The sequence below is a fragment of the Sesamum indicum genome, linkage group LG10, assembly GCF_026168435.1.
Source record: "Sesamum indicum cultivar Baizhima isolate 11 linkage group LG10, ASM2616843v1, whole genome shotgun sequence".
NCBI classification, from domain to species: Eukaryota; Viridiplantae; Streptophyta; class Magnoliopsida; order Lamiales; family Pedaliaceae; genus Sesamum; species Sesamum indicum.
In genome coordinates, this window is record NC_142666.1 from 14,148,718 (window position 1) to 14,169,115 (window position 20,398).

Below are 20,398 nucleotides of genomic sequence, written 5' to 3' on the forward strand. Positions count from 1 at the left end.
AATGTTCCAAGCAAGCCTACCCAAAATGTTATGGACTAAGGCCATATTGACTGCTACTTTTATGATAAATAGAACACCTACATCCTTATTGAACTGGAAGAGTCCTTATGAAATCTTGTTTAATAAACCTGTTGATTACTCTTCTTTTAAAACTTTTGGATGTATGTGTTTTGCTACAAACAATGTTCCTCATAAATCAAAATTTGATGTAAGAGCCATAAAATGTGTTTTCTTGGGGTATGCTTCCAATCAAAAGGGCTACAAGGTATATGATTTAATTAAGAAATGCATGATGGTGTCTAGGGATGTTACTTTTCATGAAGATGTATTCCCTTATGCTAAAGAATCCAATGATCCCATAACTTGTTCATTTCCTGTGATATTCTCTGATGATAGTCTTGATTATACAGAAGCTCTTGAAGAACCAAAAACATTGATAGAAAATCATACTGATCATGATACTGAGAATCAAGAAGCTACTGTGATTAGAAGGTCTGCTAGACAAATCACTCAACCTAAGAGATTTCAAGATTATATTTGTTCTCATGTTAATACTGATCTAGATATACCTACAGTACCCCACTCTCCCTATGAGCATAAATGTTTCCTTGCAGCAGCAGATATACCTGCAGAACCTAGAAATTTCAATGAAGCCAATGACAATGAAAATTGGATAAAGGCCATGAATAATGAGATAAAAGCATTAGAAGACAATAAAACTTGGGAAATAACTAGATTGCCCAAAGATAAGAGAGCAATAGGGTGCAAATGGGTATATAAACTTAAACTGAATCAAGATGGAAGCATAGACAGATTTAAGACAAGACTTGTTGCCAAGGGATACAATCAAATAGAAGGAATAGATTATCTTGAAGCTTTTCCCCTGTAGCAAAAACTGTTACAATCAGAACCTTACTTGCAATAGCTGCTAAGAACAATTGGCATTTACATCGACTAGATATAAATAATGCCTTCTTGCATGGGTTCTTAGATGAAGAAATTTACATGCTTCCTCCTGAAGGATATCCTGTAACAAAGGACCATGTATGTAAGCTCAAGAAATCCCTCTATGGTCTCAAACAGGCTTCTAGGCAATGGAATCAAGAGTTCACATTACAATTAGAAAACTATGGTTTTGTACAATCTAAGCTTGATCATTGCCTGTTTACAAAGCATACTGAAAATGGCCTTTTTTGCTTATTGGTTTATGTAGATGATATATTACTCACAGGTCTATGTTACAAAACAATAACAAACATAAAGAATCACTTAGATAATCTGCTTACTATCAAAGATCTGGGAGAAGCCAGATTTTTTCTTGGTATGTAAATTTGCAGGACAAATGGAGGGATCATGTTGTCACAAACCAAGTACATAAATGATATTATATCAAACTTGGGATTGACACAAGCAAAGACCACAAATACACCTCTCCCAGCAGGTATTAAGCTTGTTAATTTAGAAGGTGAGCAGTTGCAGAATCCAAAGTCCTTCAAGACTGCTTGGAGTTATTGTACTTAAGCCTTACTAGGCCTGACATTTGCCATGGGACTCAGCAATTAAGTCAGCATATGCAATACCCGTGCAAGTCTCATTGGGATGCAGCCATCCATCTATTCAAGTACCTAAAGGGCACATCAAACAGAGGACTCATGTTTGGCAGACACAATGACTTCAATCTGCAGGCTTTTCAGATGCAGATTGGGCAAGTTGCACAGACACAAGAAGATCGCTTACAGGTTATTGTATCTTCCTAGGAAAGACTTTAATTTCATGGAAGACAAAGAAACAAACAACAGTTTCTAGATCATCCGCAGAGGCAGAGTATAGGAGTATGGTAACCACCACTTGTAAGCTAGTATGGATCCATAACCTGTTGCAGGATCTTATTGTTCATCCTCCTACACCAATTTCGTTCTTTTGTGGCAATCAAGCAGCTTTGTACATAACAGCCAACCCAGTCTTTCATGAAAGAACCAACATATAGAAATCGACTGCCATTTGGTTAGAGACAAGTACAAGCAAGGCTTTATTGAACCTTTGCACATTTCTTCAAAGTTTCAAACAGCAGACATATTTACCAAAGTTTTGCCAGGCCCCAGATTTATGTTCCTTGTATCCAAGTTGGGTCTTGTCAACATTGGGACAAGTCCCACTTGAGAGGGGTGTGTGAAATTATAGCTAAAGTGTGCAGCAGCTTTCATGCTCATAAGCTTGCCATTACAGTTCAGACACAAGGAAAAAGGAAGAAGCATAATACGCTATTTAACGTTTTTTTGTAGTAGAAGCGCTTTTATTATTTCAAGTTGTGTTTAGGCTTTGTGTGTTTTATTATGTCGTGAACATGTTTTTATTAGTAAAGCTTCAGTTAGTTTTGTTAGTTATAGGCTGAAGCCTATATATACTTTACTGTATTCATCCGCTTGAATGTATGAAAACAGAGCATCAATCTGCAGATTTTACTTTGAAGAATTACTCTCCTTCTTACAATCAAAATGTTTACTTCCATATCTTTCGTTGCAAGTTTCACAAATTACAACTTCAGTATTAAAGGACTTTTAACATCTGCAGTTTGGTTACACACTCCATATAAACTTTAGAAGGTCATTTTTTGCCTAATTCTTCTCTGATGATCGATTCAATCTATGATAAAAAAAATATATATATATATATATACCTTGATTATATTTTATCTTTTTAACAAGTTTAGTAATGAGCATAACGGTCCTATTGTTTTGACTAATTTTCTAATTTTTTAGAATCTTAAATATTGTTTTATGATATATATATATATGTAAAACATGTATTTATTTTTTATAATTATGAAAAGTTGGTGAAATAACTATCTGAAACTTGCATAAGTTGACATCAATGCTGAAACTTCTATTTTCATGTCATGCAGCTGCCTTATACTCACAAGCCTTGTTTGATTCGTGTGATAGAATTAGGTGAAATGAGAAATGGAATAAAAATTATCATGGAATAATTTTTTTTCTACATTCATACAAGACATAAATTCAAAATAAATATTCAATAATAATAAAAAAAAGGACCAACGTTTATTTTTTTCAAAACAAAAGTTGTTAGAAGCATAGCGAAAATTATACTTTTTTTTAAATTTAGAGTAAAATTCATATTGGCACTCGAATTTTACCAATTAATGTGACTTTCGTACCGAATAATTATAAACGACTAAATTAGTATCCGAGTTTTGTCATTTATACCTCTTTGATACACAAGTAATTACAAAGGACTTAATTAGTACTCGAGTTTCACCATTAATAACATTATAGTACATAATGCCTGTTCATTATTTATTTTTTATATTATGACCATATTACCCTTAAATAATAAATAAAAATAATAAACATATCAATGGTGAAAATAAAAAAAGAAATAGATAAAAATAAAAATTGGGTATAAAAATGATATTAACGGTAAAACTCAAATACTAACTAAATCATTTATAGTTACTCGTAAACCAAAGTGACATTAATAGCGAAACTCGGGTATATTTAAAATTATAAGTACATTATTTGAGGAAGTGTCGATGTAATTTATCTCGGTGGTGTATTTTTGTCCCTCAGGGATAATTATAACTCTAACCTCAAGAGTAAATTTTTAATTTTACAAAGATAATGTGGGCGCTTGTATAATTAGACCTATCTTAAGGGATGTTGACGTAATTTTATCTAAAATATTTTAAAATTAAAATACTTTTCTAAATGTAAGTAAACGACATAAAAAAATTCAAAAGTTACTAATAATATGCTTTTCGTAATTTTATTTTATTGGCAATATCTAATGGTTAAATAAATAAATAATAGTATCAAAATCATTGGTGGATCGAAATTTCAAAATTGATTGGTACTTATGGACACCCCAAATGCCCATAAGTCGTAATGAAATTTAGTTCAATCGGCGAAACTGAAACCCTTTATATGTGTAGAATATTGTTATTCTGTTTGTCTATTTTAATAGTAAACATTATTTACATTTTATTCACATGATATTATTGATCAAAATATAATTATTGCAATTAACTTCGTTAGGTATTGACATAATATGATATTATTGATTAGCGTATGATTATCGTAATTACTTCGCCAATTAGTCAAATCCGACAAAATACCCACAAAAATCTTGCGTCTATAGTTAAGGTTTCCCATGTCAGTAGTGAGTTCCCAATGGACAAAGATACTCTTACCCACGTTCTCCTGCATTGACCGTTGTAGTGCTCAACACTGACACTCTTACATGCCTTTACTTTGTTGTCAACACCGGCCGTGGCCAGCACTGTATATAATAAATAGGGATAATTATACTTCTTTTTTATGAGTTTTAGTGTAATTACATATAATTTTTTCGTAATTCAAATATTTATATCTAATATTTTGAAATTTGCTTTTGTCTAACGAATAAGTTTCTCCATTAGTCAAAATTTTCTAAATTTGTTGATAACAACAAAGATTATTCGATAAAAATCAATATTTACTTCAACTAACTTATTATTTATTAATTTCATATTAAATAATTTTTTTTATAAACTAAATTATATCCCCGTGCGCCTTCATACGTGAATGCATGTGATTAGGTATTTTTTCGCCGTTATAAGGGTAGTTTAGTCGAAAAAGAATTGTTTGATCTGAAATAAGTCAATAAAGGGTAAATTTCAACTTTATTCAGTTTTTTGTTAATATGAACAAATTCAGTGAATTTTAAATAATTGATGAACCTATTTGTTAGATGAAAATAAGCCTCAGGGGTATTAGATATAATTTTTCAAACCACAGAGGGTTTACGTGTAATTACACCAAACATCAGGAAAAAAATAAGTGTAATCATCCCTAACAAATAATTTTTTCATTTTAAAATATATTATAAATAATAATAAACAAAAAAAAAAGTAAACCAACTTAAAACATATTATGAACACAACAAAAAACTCATGCAGCGGTGTCACAAATGACTATTTGCGATCGAAAAATTTCTTTTTATGAGGGATATTTGTTAGATGTCCGTTAAATTCAAAATAATATTTGTAATTCTTTAAATAACGAGAATGTATTTATAATTATGACAGATCTCGTAAAAGTCCATTGTAATTTACTCTTCTTTTAATTACGTGAAGGTGGCAATACAATTATTTTCAAATTAATCTTAATATTATACCCTAAAATAAACACGAGACTCGATTTACCCGAGCACTGCAACCAAACTAAAAAAACTGACTATAATTAATCTCAAAATTTTTTATTTTATATTTAATCTTAATTTATCTACTATAATTTTAATAGCTATGAATTAAAAATCGTGGTAAATACTTTTTATTGACCACGATTAAATAAAAGTGATAAAAAAATATAGGTTTTTCACCAAGAAAATTTTAGCCACCCTCACAATACCACGACTAACAATCATGACATGACCATTGTTAATGATTATTTGCTTTGATTATTTTGTTATTAATCATAATAATTAATAATAATTAAATATTATATTTTTTTTAGTGAGTAAACGAGTCTTAAAGTGATATATAAGTTATTTTATTTGTATATATGAAGGGGTTTTTTTTTTATGAATTTGTTTATATATATATGAAGTTGGAGGGGTGTAAGGTTGCAATAAAAATCAGACGTGGTGTGCAATCTGACGATGTAGGTTGGCAGATATTATCAAGCGTCAATGATTTGACCTTTTCACAACAATGAAGAAATAGTCATAATTTGGTCTGTCAGCCGACAACATTGAATTGATGGTATAGTTCAAGACATGCAGGCACATAAACATACACATTTTATAACATGTAAGGGAAAAGTATTATTTTAGTTCGTTAAATATGTTTAATTTTACTTTTAATTCGATAATTATGTCCATTTTTATTTAGATCCAATAACTTATGAAATTGCTTACTTTTAGTCCTCTGACAGATTTAGTCATATGCACTCATAGGGGTAAAATTGTTCGAAAATCTGCCAGAGAACTAAAAGTAAGCATTTTCGTAAGTTGCTGGACCTAAACAAAAATGGACATAGTTATCGGACTAAAATTAAAATTAAGCATACTTAGCGGACTAAAATAATACTTTTCCCAACATGTAATTACTTAACTTAATTGGCATATGAATAAAATTAAGAGTAAATTACGAAGACTTCTCTTAAATTTTGGTATAATTATAAATATTATTTTGTTATTTGAAAAATTATCGGTATTTTTATGATTTTAACAACCATTTAACAATTAAATCAATCCGTCAATTTTCGTTAGATTTTTATTCATTTTTGTGATGAATGGACCAAAATGCCCTTTTGGACTAAGAACTATCATCCACCCCATACGATTTTTTTATAAATTTTTATTTTTTTAGAAAAAGAAAAAAGATACAGTAAGGACAAAGTCAACAATTCTATACTTCCATCCAAAAATTACATAATTTCATCAAATATCAAGAGGGGTATTTGTAATTTTTCAAGCAATAAAAAAAAATTCATAATTATGTCAAATTTCAGTGGAAGTCGTTGTAATTTACTCTAAAACTAGTCGTAGATGCCACATTTGGATTTGACCACATATTCATTATAGCTTATAAATAATATTGTGTGACATTTATTTATATCTTTATTCAGTATGAAAACTTAAATTAATTAATCACATAAAAGAATAAATACTAATAAAAAGAAGCTGTTACAAGTAAACTAAAACACGTTTTCGTCTCCTTAATACGAACTCATAGCAATTTCTATATGTTTTTATCCAATATAAGTTACGCGATTCATAATGTCGTAAAATCAAATACTAATTAAACAAACTATTATAGAAGTATTTTTTTTAAAAAAAAATACAAATATTCCCATTTATCTAAAAGCATAATTTTTTTGCACATTCTCTACCCATATCAAAGAAAACATCCCTATTAATAGCCATAGAGGCTTTAAAATGAGGCGGGCTCGAGTGTCCGTTTGATCCTGTGATTGAACATGTCAAATTTGCGTTTCGAATGTAGACGCAAATTTTATATATCATTTAACTCACTATTTTTAGAATCACGTTGGAATTAAAATCTATAAAAATCACGTTTTGATAAAAGTTATAATTTGTAACTTTTCGTCCTGCGGCAATTATTGTTTATTTAATTACCTATCAAATTCTTTCATAACCACTTGATCGTGAAGTAAGTTTGCAATTTAACGACGGATAATCAATTGTTGGCATAGTGAAGACAAACTAAACAAGGCCTTGTGTAGCAGTTAAAAGGAGAAAAACGCAAGCAACCCTCATATTGAGAATAAGTAAATTATTTTTTTATGAAAAAATAAATAATAATTTATTTTCATATATTTTTTAAAATACAATAATTTATTTTTCTATATCTTTTTATAATGAAGCAATTTACCTCTTTAGACAGTGGAGTAAATTGCTTTATTTCAAAAAGTACATGGTAGTGAATTGCTATTCACCCAAGTTAAAAGTCAATATTAAGATAATCTTACTTATGATACTGACAGCAAAATCAACAATTTATTTTTTTGGTTTATTCTCTTTTGAAATTTGAAGAAAAATAGAAAAAATAGATTCATTGGATTACAACTTGAAAAACACCACGAAATGGAAGAAAAATAGCAATTTTTTCCACTTTTAAAAATTTGTTGCTTAATTTTTTTTATTTATTTATTCTATTTTGAAATTTGAAGAAGAATAGAAAAAACAGATGCATTGGATTACAACTTGCAAAACATTACAAAATGGGAGGAAAATAGCAATTTTTTCTACTTTAAATGAAATTCCGTATGGAAAGACCAAAGTGCCAAAAAAAAATAAAATTTTGACGAGACCAAAATTGCAACTTTAAATTGTTTGAGAACAAAAATCGCATTAGTATCTGTATTTGAGGACAAAAAATGCATTTATCCCTTGTATTTCCATTGCTATTTGCCCAGAGAGACTCCCTCACCTTCTGGGACAAAAAAAAATTAGTACAAAAAATGGAGCCTGAAGACTCAGTTTCACCCTTGTATTCCCTTTTACATTTTGCAGTGGGTGCCTCGGCTCTCACTGCCACACCATGGCTTAACCGGTCGTCGTCCAACCTATCTGTATCTATAAATACAGTAAGATCAAGAAACCTATCTACAGCAACGAGCGATAATAGAGGCACCATCACCCGGCAAGGCCAAGCATTTTTGTTGCCCAGCCAAAAACGTAGCGTGTATTGTCCAGGAAGCAATGGTGGTTGTGCCCACAATCTCAGCTGTGCAGTGTGGGCTACTAGAAGAAAGTGGGATGTACCGGTGTTTCAACTGTCTTCTATGAAGATTCTGAATATGAAATCACGGAAACGCTTGGAGTACTGTCTGGGATCGACAGCAGATATTGAAGCGGGGTCGTATTGGAATGACTTGTATGCGTGTTCGAGCTTCTTGCTGATATCGTAATCTTGTAGTATGTCTATTATGCCAAACACTAGGATGACATCGTAGAACTCCCCCGTCGGCTCCCCAACCAGCTGAAGCTCGCAACTGTTTCTTCTCACAGTTAGCTCGGCTCGTGCAGGCATGTTGGAACCTAATCTAATTGATGCCCACCTGCCAGAAACAAGATTACATTAGTAATGGGAAATAGTGAGTCTAGACTAAGGTCTGACAATTGATGATGATCACGAATTTCCCGAGTGAGGATCAGCCGAATAGTGGGACATGATTCTTAAGTTCTAAAAATGAACTTAAAACACAGTCCTTGAGAAACATGGGATGTCGTTTGAGAAAGTAACTTCATGTTTGTATAAGCAACTCATACCGATTAGTATCAAAGAGGAGATTGAAATCTGCCCTGGATAATCGAGGAGCTGATCCTTCACTGATTCCATTCCCTACATAATTCATTAGAAATGTAGCATCTAAGAGAAAATCCTTAGAGCAGAAGGCAGCAAGAAAGGAAACAGGCACGGAAGGGGGATACAGTGAAAAGATTTAAACATGTACCAATATGTGTGGGATCTTTGGAAGCATTAGTGTAAGTATTCAGTGGTTTCCCCGAATGTGATATTTCTCTGAAGTGAACGCCGACCAGAAGACTGTAATCCATAATCCTCTCCTGTTCGAGAAAGTCAATATCTCGGTCCACTTGCCTGTCAATAATTGTCAAGTATAAATAAGCATAAGGCTACCAAGTTCAAGTCTTTCGACATGATTTTCTGTTCTCCCCTTCAAAGATATGAAATAATCTCAAGGTGATATCATTAGTCACGAATGTATTTTATGTCACGATCAGAAGAGCAACCAAAGAATACTTATTCTTTCTGTGTATCGGAAACCAGGATTTCATAAGTCAGAAGAAAAAATTGTGCAAGTAAATTTTGATACGACGAGGCTATAATTTGATTACCTGCAGAACTCTTGGAACCAAGACTTCTGCAACCGGAAGATAAAATTCAAATCAAGATCCTTGAGGGTGGTCGACGAATCAACCTCAGATTCAGGTTTGGTAGTCGAGCGACCGTGGGAAGAACCTTTCAAGTCGAAACGTCTGTGAATGGCATAATCAGTACAGAACAAATTTCCCATAATGACAAAGCGCACCTGCTTATCAATTACATAATGATGTATTTAGCGTCCTTCATATTGTGGAAGTTCATGATGATTCAAATGGATAGAAAGAATGTATCCAACTTCATACCTTCTTCTGTGAAGGCCCCGTCATCTTCACGCAATGAAGGCCAAAGAATCTGGTTAATAGGGTGTTCTCAAACGCCCGAACATGATTATAATAAGCTGGAAGCATTCTTTTAAGCACCTGTGATAGCGATGTTGAAATTAAATATACAATTATCACATCTATAAAAAAAAAATGTACGAGTGACAGGGCAATCAGCTTGAATTGTGGTAATTATTCAGAGAACTGAAGATGCTAAAACCGAAAACTTTTATAGTGACGGAATTTTTTCCAGAGTTACCAATACAAGTTGGTTTCAAGATTAAAATGTCACTGGTATGTGTCGACATCCGATATACACTCACTTTTACTTCTGACTTCTTCATGGTTTTTATCATGTATTTGTCATCATTGGTCAAGTAAAAGAAGCTTCCACTTTTTCCAGGTGACGAGAGCTCCCTGAGGGCATCATTTCCGCATATTGACATCATGTAATCTGCCGGATCCACATTAAATAGTTTTCTAAGTGTCCTGAAAGCAAATTATCACAGTATCTTATCAGGTTATATGATGCAATTATTGGAAGAAAGAACACCAAACGAGATGAACTAAAACACGGATCGGAACATAAAGGATGTTAAGTCCTCATAATCATATACCGTTTGTGCGTGGAGATACCGTAAAATGTGATAGTACCATACCTGAAAACCAACGGACAGTAATCCTTCCATTTGAATTCACATGATTGGTGAGGTGGAGTATGCTTAGATCCTTCTGGCGGAAATTTGGTCCATATTTTGTCCCTGGGATCAAATGCTGTAGCTTTTAGATCAAGGGACGTAGCTGGAGCAGGCCTCCCTACCGAATGTCTGAATAATAAAATAAATGAGCTTGAAGTGGAAAAACGAACAACGAGAAACGCAAATCAAACTATTTCTCTAAAACATATGTGCAAGGCTGCATTGACTGGTAGTGAAGTCCAAAGAATCTGTGTAGTTCATCTACTTTACCATATTAAAGCCATTACAAACCAGTGAGCTCCATGTATGATGAAGAGACAGAGTAATCAATCTATGATCATTTTATGTCGAAAACATTGAAATTTAGAAACATCGTAAGCATACTAAATGTGTTGATACCTTATTCCTAGCTGCAAATTCAGCATGAGTTCATAATTCTTGTGGCCTTTAGATATTGTGTGTCCCTGCCGTTTTGCTGGCTTTAGTACGATATGATGTCGTCTATACCCTCGCAATGTATCTAATTCTTCAGCAGCCACCCCTCCATCTACTTCTCTTTCGGATCTTAAACATTCATTACTACCTTCAGAGCTTAAATCAGATTCTGACCCCAAGCTACTGTCACCATTGCTCAGCCTTCCGTCCACGGATGCTCTCCTCGGCCTCCCCTCATTCACTTTGTAATTCTTGAACCCTGAATTCTTCTGCAAGGACTTCACCACACACGGCCAGTTAACCGTTTTCTGCGAAGGGAATACTGGAATCTTCTCTCCAGGACATATTCCACAATCACTCAAGTTGACCAAATACACTTCCTGAGGATCCCAATCCAAACTGCCTATCTGAGAACTTGATGGATAGTAAGTCCCACTCTGCTCCCTTGGATCCTCACTCCAAACCCCTACATAAAAGCTCCCATCCGTCCACCGGAACGTCCCATTTCCTCTAGGCAATCCCTCCTGCCAACAACCGTCATATTGATTCCCATTAGCCCAAATCATCGTACCCATGCCACTCATCTTCCCATTCTTCCAATGGCCAATGTAATGATTCCCATTACTCCATTGATACCTTCCCTTACCATCGGGCTGCCCACGCCGCCATTGCCCTTCATAATAATCGCCATTTTCATAACTCCGAACCCCATTTCCGTGCCTCATATTGAACACCCAAGTGCCTCTATAGGTGTCATTTAAGGACCCTGTATAGGTACCCTCACCATCCATATAACCATTCTTGAATTGGCCCTCATAAGTAGCACCACAAGGCCAACTAAACTTCCCTTTCCCCATGGTCTTGCCTCTACACCAATCACCCACATACATACAACCATCTGCCCACAAGTACTTGCCGTGGCCATGGGGGCAGTTGTCTGCCCACTGGCCCATATACATGTCCCCGTTGGGGAAAACCTTCTCAACATGATAAACCTCATCAGGATTGTGAACTTCATCATCATCCACATGGGCCACTGACATTGTTGCAAATATGCTGTTTGATCTTCTCCTTGCAGTTGCTGGTGACTTCCTCACCTTCGTTTCCACAACCTTGGCAGTGCCACTCAAATCTTTGCTCATTCTATTTCAAACACTCCAATCTCAAGAACCTGTTTTTCACCTTTCTCTTCCTACCCCAGATCAATGTTTCTTTCTACCAACGATGTCAGCTCCAACAGAAAACCAGAACCCATGTTTCCAACAACCTAAATGACTAAAACAAACCACGAAACAACTGAAAAGAAAAACACCAGCAGGGTTTCTATCTCATTTGCTCCAAATGTGTACCCTTTACACGTGATTCTGAGAAAATGGGAGTTTGGTATTCTTGAAAACAGAGGCCACTGTTAGATTGTTGAGAAATAAAGAAAAGCAACCGGGGTGGAAGAACACCTACCGAAAAACAAGATAAAACAAAACAAGAACCTCCCTCCCTCTCTCTCTCTCTCTCTCTTCGATTTCCTTGAAAAAATAGTTGGTCTGTCTCTACTGATATTCCCCGAAACTGGGGTGTCGAAGAAAGAAATACTTGGCAAAGGAAACTGCTTGATTGACAGGAAAAGCAAAAGAGAGCAACAAAACTAATGACTTGACACCCTTTCTCTTTTCTTACATGGTTTTACTTTTCTTAAAACCAAAAAAAAAAAAAGAAAAAAGAAAAGAAAACAAGAATTCTGTCTCTTTCTGCTTTTCTTTTGTTTACTGAATTTTAATGCTGGAAAAATTGTGATTGGATGAGAAGCAAAAAGATTCAACCCCAACAAACACATTGTTCTTCTTGGTTTCCGGATTTGGCTCCTAAATCCTCTAACAAATGGGAGGATGGAAAGACATGGGGGGCGTGATGTGTTTGCCTCTCTTGCTCTCCCTCTCAGACAAGATTAATTAATGCCCAAAATACCTTTTTTTTTTTCTTTTTTAAGTTTTTAATTTATTACCTTTTTTCAAACTTACCTCAATACTTCACCAAATTTTTGTCCTTTTTTCTCATGTTAGCAATTAATATGAAACAAGATTTTATTTTAATTTTTTGCATTATTTGATCTTATAGTTAAGCCTATGACAAAGATATTTAATTTATACATCCTTAGGGAAATTAATTGGTAATTCATAGTTATTACATGGAATGCACTGACACTTCCAAAAATTATTATGTTCGGCGTTAGATGCTCGTTGAACATGAATACGTTTTGAACACGGTATTTATGTATTTAAAAATATATAATAAAAAAAAACAACAAAGACACGGTATCCGACACATCAAATAGTGCATCCGACACGGTTTAAGACACGTTTCGAATTTTTTTTTTTTTAAAAAGTTTTGCAACTAAGATAGAATAGATTAAAGAAAATTTCACTTCTCAAGTGAAATTGAAGCTACTTTTTCCTCCTTTTCTTTCTCTCTCTCCCTCTTCTTTTCTTCAATCTCTCTCAGCCTCTCTCTTTCGTTTAATCTCTTTTTCATTCATTTGAATGTCTGCTTTTGATAATCACAACTGATGTTTGTTTTATTTGTAAATGAAGTTACTGAAAATTTTCAAGATGGTAATGATTAGACAATTTCCATTATGAACATTACATTTAATATCCATAATGTTTGTTTACGTCCAACAAATAGATTCATTCATTAGTAACGTTTACAGATAATTCGTTGACATCAACAAAATAGTTAAATAAATATCCATTTTTTTCCCCAATTGACTTATTACAGACTTATTGTATATCAAATAAATATATTCTGACTAAATTATTGTTATACATCTCCACATACTAATGCATGTGAGTAGGTACATTTTCAATCTTATAATGATAGTTTAGCTAAAAAAAAGATTTGTTTGACATATAATCATTTGTAATAAGTCAATCGAAAGTAAATATAGATTTTCATTCAAGTTTCTTTGTTGATGTAATCAAATTTTGTGAATTTTTCTTACCAAATCGATCAATTCATTGGACGAAAACATATATTAGGAGTATTGGATATTTTTTTTAATATATGAAAGATTTCATTTCTTTTTAATTATCTTTTAATATTTTATGTCAAAATCAAAATGAAAACATGTAAATGGGAAGAAGGAAAAATAGTACATTTATGCTTTTCCTATGATGTAATGTAATTTCATATACTTTTCAATTCTAGTGGGGTTTGTTTCAACTTTTTTATACATTTATGACCAACTAAAGGTGCATATGTCTCCACCTTTTTTTTATATTGTCATTTTAAATTTTATTTTTACAGAAAAATTTAAATTATTTCCACCTACTATTATTTATTAATTTCTTATATGTATTTTTTTTTTTTTTGGGCACCACCAAATTATTTCAACATTATTGAGTGTACTTTATTTACCATTCTCAAATTTAAAGAGAATTAAAAGTAGGTAATTATTTAGTAAAAAAGTACTCTTCCAATGTATGATCGTCTTAGCTCTCGTTTGGCTCTGTAATTGAGCAGTGCAAATACAATTTTCTAAAATATTTGACCCATTTTTTAATAATTATTTTTTAAATTATATTTCATCTAAATTACGTTTTCGATGAAAATTACAATTTATATATTTTTTTAACTCCATTACGTCTTATTATTTATTTAATTCCCACTTTTTTAAATTCTTTTGTCAACAATAAGAACGGAGTTTAGTTCTATAATTTAAGTACAATTTGTATAATTAATTATAAAAATTATAAACTTAAAAATCCGACGACCACTTATTTTTTAAATTTATTATTTCAAAAATTATTTTTTTTATAATCAATTATCTCATAATTAATTGAATAAACTGTTAAATCAAGCTCGATCTACATTATTAAAAAAAAAAAAAAACCCTCGAAGAACATGATATATTTATAAAAGGAAAAATGAAAGACGGCCAACATAATAATGTATAGTAAATTTGAGGTATTAAAAATTTGAATAAATATTTACTACATAAAGTTATAAAAAAGAAGTCAATACTAAAATATTCTATCTAAATCTATAATAAAAATTTGAAATAATGTGAACACTACTCATAGCTAAAATTAATCAAATAATTGAAATTATTTAAATCGTGTTTTCCACAAAACGCGGTTTTGGGGTAGTGATCGTGCTGGCCTTAATATTGAGGTACAACGTTGCACAAACGAAACCCCTAAATTGATGGACCCCACAAAGGAAAGAGTTTGTGGGAGGGGAGTTATATGTATTTATATTTGTTGGAAATTGAATGAAGAGTTGGGACTTGTCCTTTAAGACAGACAGCTCAAACCCTCAACTCATTAATTACTACATAAATGATTACTTATTGTGATGATATATGCCTTTTTCTACATCTTTCAAACTAAAATGCTTGTTTTTCAATTATGATTATGTGTTTCAATTTTTTTTTTATTTAAATCAGGTTCAGTCGAATCGAACCGATCATACAGAATGTATAATATGCTTGTTATGTAACTGAGCATATTTTTTTAAAATTGTACATTAATCATATAAGAGGTATATGTTATTACGTTTGTCATATAATTCGTTCAGATCTAATCATATTTGATTTAAACTAGAATTTTTCATGTGCGTCGCTCATCCAAGACTATACTCCTATATGAATTGTATTACTTTTCGTATAATTATAAAAATAGGGCGGATTACATCGAAACACACTTTGATTATAGTCCAATTATATAAATACTACTCTCGGCGCTATGTAAAAAAATACAAGTACACCCTACGAAGGAGGTGTTTGTGTAAAATTTCGCCACTGTATGAAAAATGTACGTGTCATTACAACTTGTAATGATTTTTTGATAAAAAAGGATCAATGGATTTTATTAACTTGTAATGATTTTTTGCAGCTTTGCTTGAAAACCTTAGTTGCAATAAGGAAGATTTGTCTGTATATCTTGGTTCTGTACATATATATTGGGTGAATATTAATTTAATCCCCTGTGATATTGAAAATGAGCACGTTATCTCCCTATGAAAAAAAATATAGTAATTTATTCCTTTATACTTTTTAAAATGAAGCAATTTACCTCCTTATATACGGAGGTAAATTGCTTCATTTTAAAAATCATAGGAGCGCAAATTATTGCATTTTAGAAAATATAGGAAGGTAAATCGTTATTTATTTTTTCATAAAGTGATAATTTGTTCATTTACAATATTACAAGAGAGTTGCTAGCATTTCTCTATATATATATATATATATCTAATTGAGTTCTATACACCCAAAATTGATTATAAGACTTGTCCGATGATTCATCTTTGTAAAATAATCAGAAAGGTGGGATTGCTTACGACGTGGTAAATTATGCCCATAAGGATTTAATAAAAATTTATTATCTCTTCGTTGATGGTTATAATAGCAAATAATATAATACAAGATTTCAATAGAATTCATTCCTGTATAATATTAGTTCATGAGAATAAATTAATTCATATTGTAAGAAAAATAAAATAAAAAAACATATAACATATTTATCTTTTACCTACCCCATGACCAAAAGTTATGTAAAGAAATGTGTTCCTGTTACTTGGAGTTTTATTTTTAAGATTACGTAAACATGTGCCACGATTTGATCCAGTTTGAATCAAATTTTCATATGCATATTTCATAATAAAAACTTATAGAAAACTATTTTCACTGCAACACAAATTTTAAAACCATGTAGTATGAATTAAAATAAGTGATTGAATTTAAAACAAAAACTGATATTCCTAATAAGGAATTCCTTTTGAGGTTGAACAAAGCAAATCTTGATATCATAAAATCAACATGAGCATATTTTTTCATTTTACATTAGATGACAATGTTAGTCACCCATGAATAACAAAAGACAAAACTCGTGACCGGAAGAAAGTAATTTATATAAAGCTGATTAATAACAAAAGAAACAATAACTTTATATAACATAAAGGGTTCTTACACCTCGTACCAACATCATGCAACATTCAGAAAAGATTTAAAACTTGAAAACCACTAAGTAGCAGGTGCATGGACAGAATGGATCACCGAAGAGTATTGACAAAAGAGGTTACCACATATAGTCGTTTGATAGTTGTTTATTTACATATTAACAATGGAGTTAGTCCTACAAACACCATCACTTATCACTTTGGATGTGAAACTGACAAACTTGCAACATCTTATGAATCATTACTTGAGTGGAGAAGATGTGCATTCAAAATGTAGTTGCAGAATTAAGATCATTATCTGAAATTTGACAAATCAATACATAAGTACAAAGTATTAAATCATTTGAGTTTTGAAAGTTAATGAGATACTAAACAAGGTACATACCAGTAAGATAAGAGTGTTAAGATGAACATTCCTGAATACGAACTTTTGGGGGCTGGTCGACATCTTCTTCAACCAGTGAAGAGACATTGTAGTGATACCCAATGCTATAATAAGTGTTTACGGTCTTTTTTTTTTTATCTGAACAATGAATCATTTATCATTCAAACATTCATTTATACACTATAAAAAAATTATTTTATAATAACGACTTCTGTAATGGCCAAATTAATAATTTGGAACAGTTCTTAAAAATTGTAACGGACGTTGTAATGGAAAACCCCTACTGCGACTTTTTTGGGCGTAACAAAATATTTATAACAAGTCAATTTGTAACGGCATTATTAACAACTAAGATAGACGGTTACAGTAGCCGTCCAATTGAAAAAAAAAATGTGTTTGGACCTGTTTTTGGAACGATTGAATTAAATTTGATTTAGTTATTATTGAAACGGTATTTGTAATACTATAGGTATAGTTGTGCTTGAATATAGGAGCAGTGTTTGGAATACTTTTTGTAACGGCCATGCGTTATGTTGTAATGGTTGTTGTATCGAGCTTTGTATTTCTTTTTTCAACAGTTTTTGTAATGGCCTTTGTAACCTTATGTGTAGGTTGGTTTTAGTTTTGCAGCTGCCTTTATTAATGTCTTTTACACAGCTTTAGTAACGAACTTTTTGTGCGGTCTTTTTCAAAATTGATAACTATCTTTTACGCAGTCTTTATAATAGTTTCGTGATTGTATGAGAGTTATATGTACTTCAAAAGTTGTTACAAATGCAATGACAAAAAAATATTTTTTTATAATATTTAATTGATTTAATATAATTTAATATTTATTTTTGTAAAAATAAATTATTGGATTTTTTTTGTTATATTTGGATAATTTTAATTTTATAAATGTGAAATATTATATAAAAATATTTAATATAACTAAAAAATAAAAAAATTAACAAAAATACAAATATTTTTTTACATTATAATTTTACAAATAAAAAAATTATAATCTCCTTTGGCCGGGTGTGTTCGTTGTCGTCGCCGTTGGCTATCGCGGGATCAACTGGAGGCTGGTGCGCTGGAGGATCGGGCCAGGTGGGATCCATCCACCGCATCCGCTCCTCGAGCCTCGTTACCCGATCATCAAGGTCGGAGCATGACAATTGTGGTGGCGAGGGCGATGGACCAGTGGACCTCATGGTCCAACAACTGTTTGGTGGGCCTCGAAGCCGAAATCGAATACAACCCTCTTCTGTCCGTCGTTGTTGACAGTCACACCTGTTGCTCGTTCGGGGCCCTCGAGCCTTGAGAGGACAATGGAGGGTCTTGATCACTGTTTTTCTGAATTTGGCGTTCCTCCATCATCCTCAGGAATAGCTCATGTGAACAGATTAATTTTAAAAAAATAATTTTAAATTCAAAAACTAAATTATTTTTTATACATACAGCTACCTCCATTACCCTCAGGCTGCTGCATTGGTCATCCTCCTTTTTGTAGCACTTCTCGAACACCACCATCTGTTTGACGGGGTGTCCGAGTTGTGACTCCTGTTCCAAAATCATTTAAACAAAAATTTAGAAATTTAAAAAATTAAATTAAATTAATTTTATGGTTTAAAATACTTACCATCTTATGCTTGTGGGCCCCAATGGAGGATGATCCCCGCATTAGACGGTAGTAGCTGCATTCGGGTTGGCTGCTCGGTTGACCTTATTCTTAACCGATTGTGCCTAGATTATAGGCTAGCCTAGTACTCCAGAAGCTGGGGCCAGATCTCCTTGGCCAGCCACAACGGTCGAGCCAACTGATTTCAGGCGTCGGTGAACCGCTTTTACTGGAATTACCCGCCTTCGACTTGACGACCAACATCGCTCATCGTCGTAGTCCCACCAATAAGGCAGCAACAATATTCACATATTAAAAAAATATATAAATATTAGATAAAAAATATAAGCATTACTTAAAATTGAATATTATTCTTACCTTTACATTGTTAAACCAAAATAATTGGTGGTCCTGTGTGATCTCCGATATGTTCCCTCACGCATGTGGATAATGTCCTTTGACCGTAGCCCGAGTCATAGTGTGAAATTTTTTACATTGTTACATAATTTTTAAAATAATGTTTTATATTGTTACGTAATTTTTTACATTGTAACGTAATTTTTTACATCAATGAAATTTTTCATAAAATAAATTAATAAAACATTGTTATGTACGTACCTCGCATCCTGAAGGCTGATAAACTATCTCTCGATTGCTGGTGGTTGTGGTGCATCCCACAGCCTAACTGGGGTTAGCTGCAGGTGGCTCCACTGTAGCGGGATATGTAGGAATCAACGGCGGTATTGTTGCAGGCTCCGGTGGTGGGGTTGCTGGGGGTGCGTTCGCACCAACAGTGGGAGGAGAACTGGTAGGGCCATTGTCGCGTGCACGACCACAGCCTCTGCCACGATCTCATTTCGTTGGAGGCGGAGCACCGATAGTCATGGATCTATAATTTAAAAAATATTAATATAAAAAATTACATTAAATTCTATGATTCTTGTAAACTCCTTAATTTTCTAAAAATTGCATTAAACCATTTTTTCCTAAAATTACATTAATGGTCCACTTTTTTTCTTAAATTATATTAGGGTCCATTTATTCCTAATTATCCAAAATTGCATCATTTTTTCTAAAACTTGCATTAAGGTCCAAATTTTGCCTAAAATTGTATTAAGGTCTATTTTTTTCCTAATTCTCCTAAACTGCATAATTTTTCTAAAAATCACATAAAGGTCCAATTTTTTCTAAAAATTATATTAAGGTCCATTTTTTTTTCTAAAAATACATTAAGGTCCAATTTTTTTCTAAAATTATATTAAGATGCAAATTTTTTCTAAAAAATTACATTAATGTCCAAAATTCTCCTAAAAATGGCATAAAGGTCCAATTTTTTTCTAAAATTACATTAAGGTCCATTTTTTCCTTATTCTCCTAAAATGCATAATTTTTATAAAAATTACATTAAGGTTCAATTTTTTTTATAATTGCAGAAAGTACATAAAATAGTTTTTCTAACAGATTTTTTTTTTAAAAAATCACCAAAAATTTAAAAAAAAATTGAAAATTACAAAAAATTATTAATTTTTTTTAAAAATTACAACTTACTCATAATATGGCGTGATTACTTCACAATTGGTCAATTTATACGTCCTGATTATATGACGTTCGGTTCCACTGAGCCATCACTTCTTTAAG

The 20,398-nt window shown here is 32.3% G+C and overlaps 2 protein-coding genes across 3 annotated transcripts; one reads left to right on the forward strand and one right to left on the reverse strand.

Moving 5' to 3' along the window:
- The first annotated feature begins 292 nt into the window (after positions 1 to 292).
- On the forward strand, positions 293 to 889 carry LOC148786702 (uncharacterized). Its single transcript, XM_088886237.1, has one exon. It carries the CDS (start codon positions 293 to 295, stop codon positions 887 to 889), a length of 597 nt encoding a protein of 198 aa, XP_088742363.1.
- Positions 890 to 7,851: 6,962 nt separating this feature from the next.
- Positions 7,852 to 12,697, reverse strand: LOC105172174 (phosphatidylinositol 4-phosphate 5-kinase 6). 2 transcript variants are annotated; one of them, XM_020697176.2, is made up of 8 exons: positions 10,788 to 12,697; positions 10,350 to 10,451; positions 10,014 to 10,179; positions 9,673 to 9,789; positions 9,382 to 9,575; positions 8,979 to 9,124; positions 8,794 to 8,866; positions 7,852 to 8,582 (listed from the first exon to the last, which is right to left on the reverse strand). In XM_020697176.2, exons 1-8 carry the CDS (start codon positions 11,963 to 11,965, stop codon positions 8,294 to 8,296), a joined length of 2,265 nt encoding a protein of 754 aa, XP_020552835.1. In that variant the 5' UTR covers positions 11,966 to 12,697; the 3' UTR covers positions 7,852 to 8,293. The 2 variants fall into 2 exon arrangements, with proteins under 2 accessions (XP_020552835.1, XP_011091835.1); XM_011093533.3 differs by having other exon boundaries at positions 7,853 to 8,582; positions 10,350 to 10,517; positions 10,788 to 12,693.
- Positions 12,698 to 20,398: the final 7,701 nt, after the last annotated feature.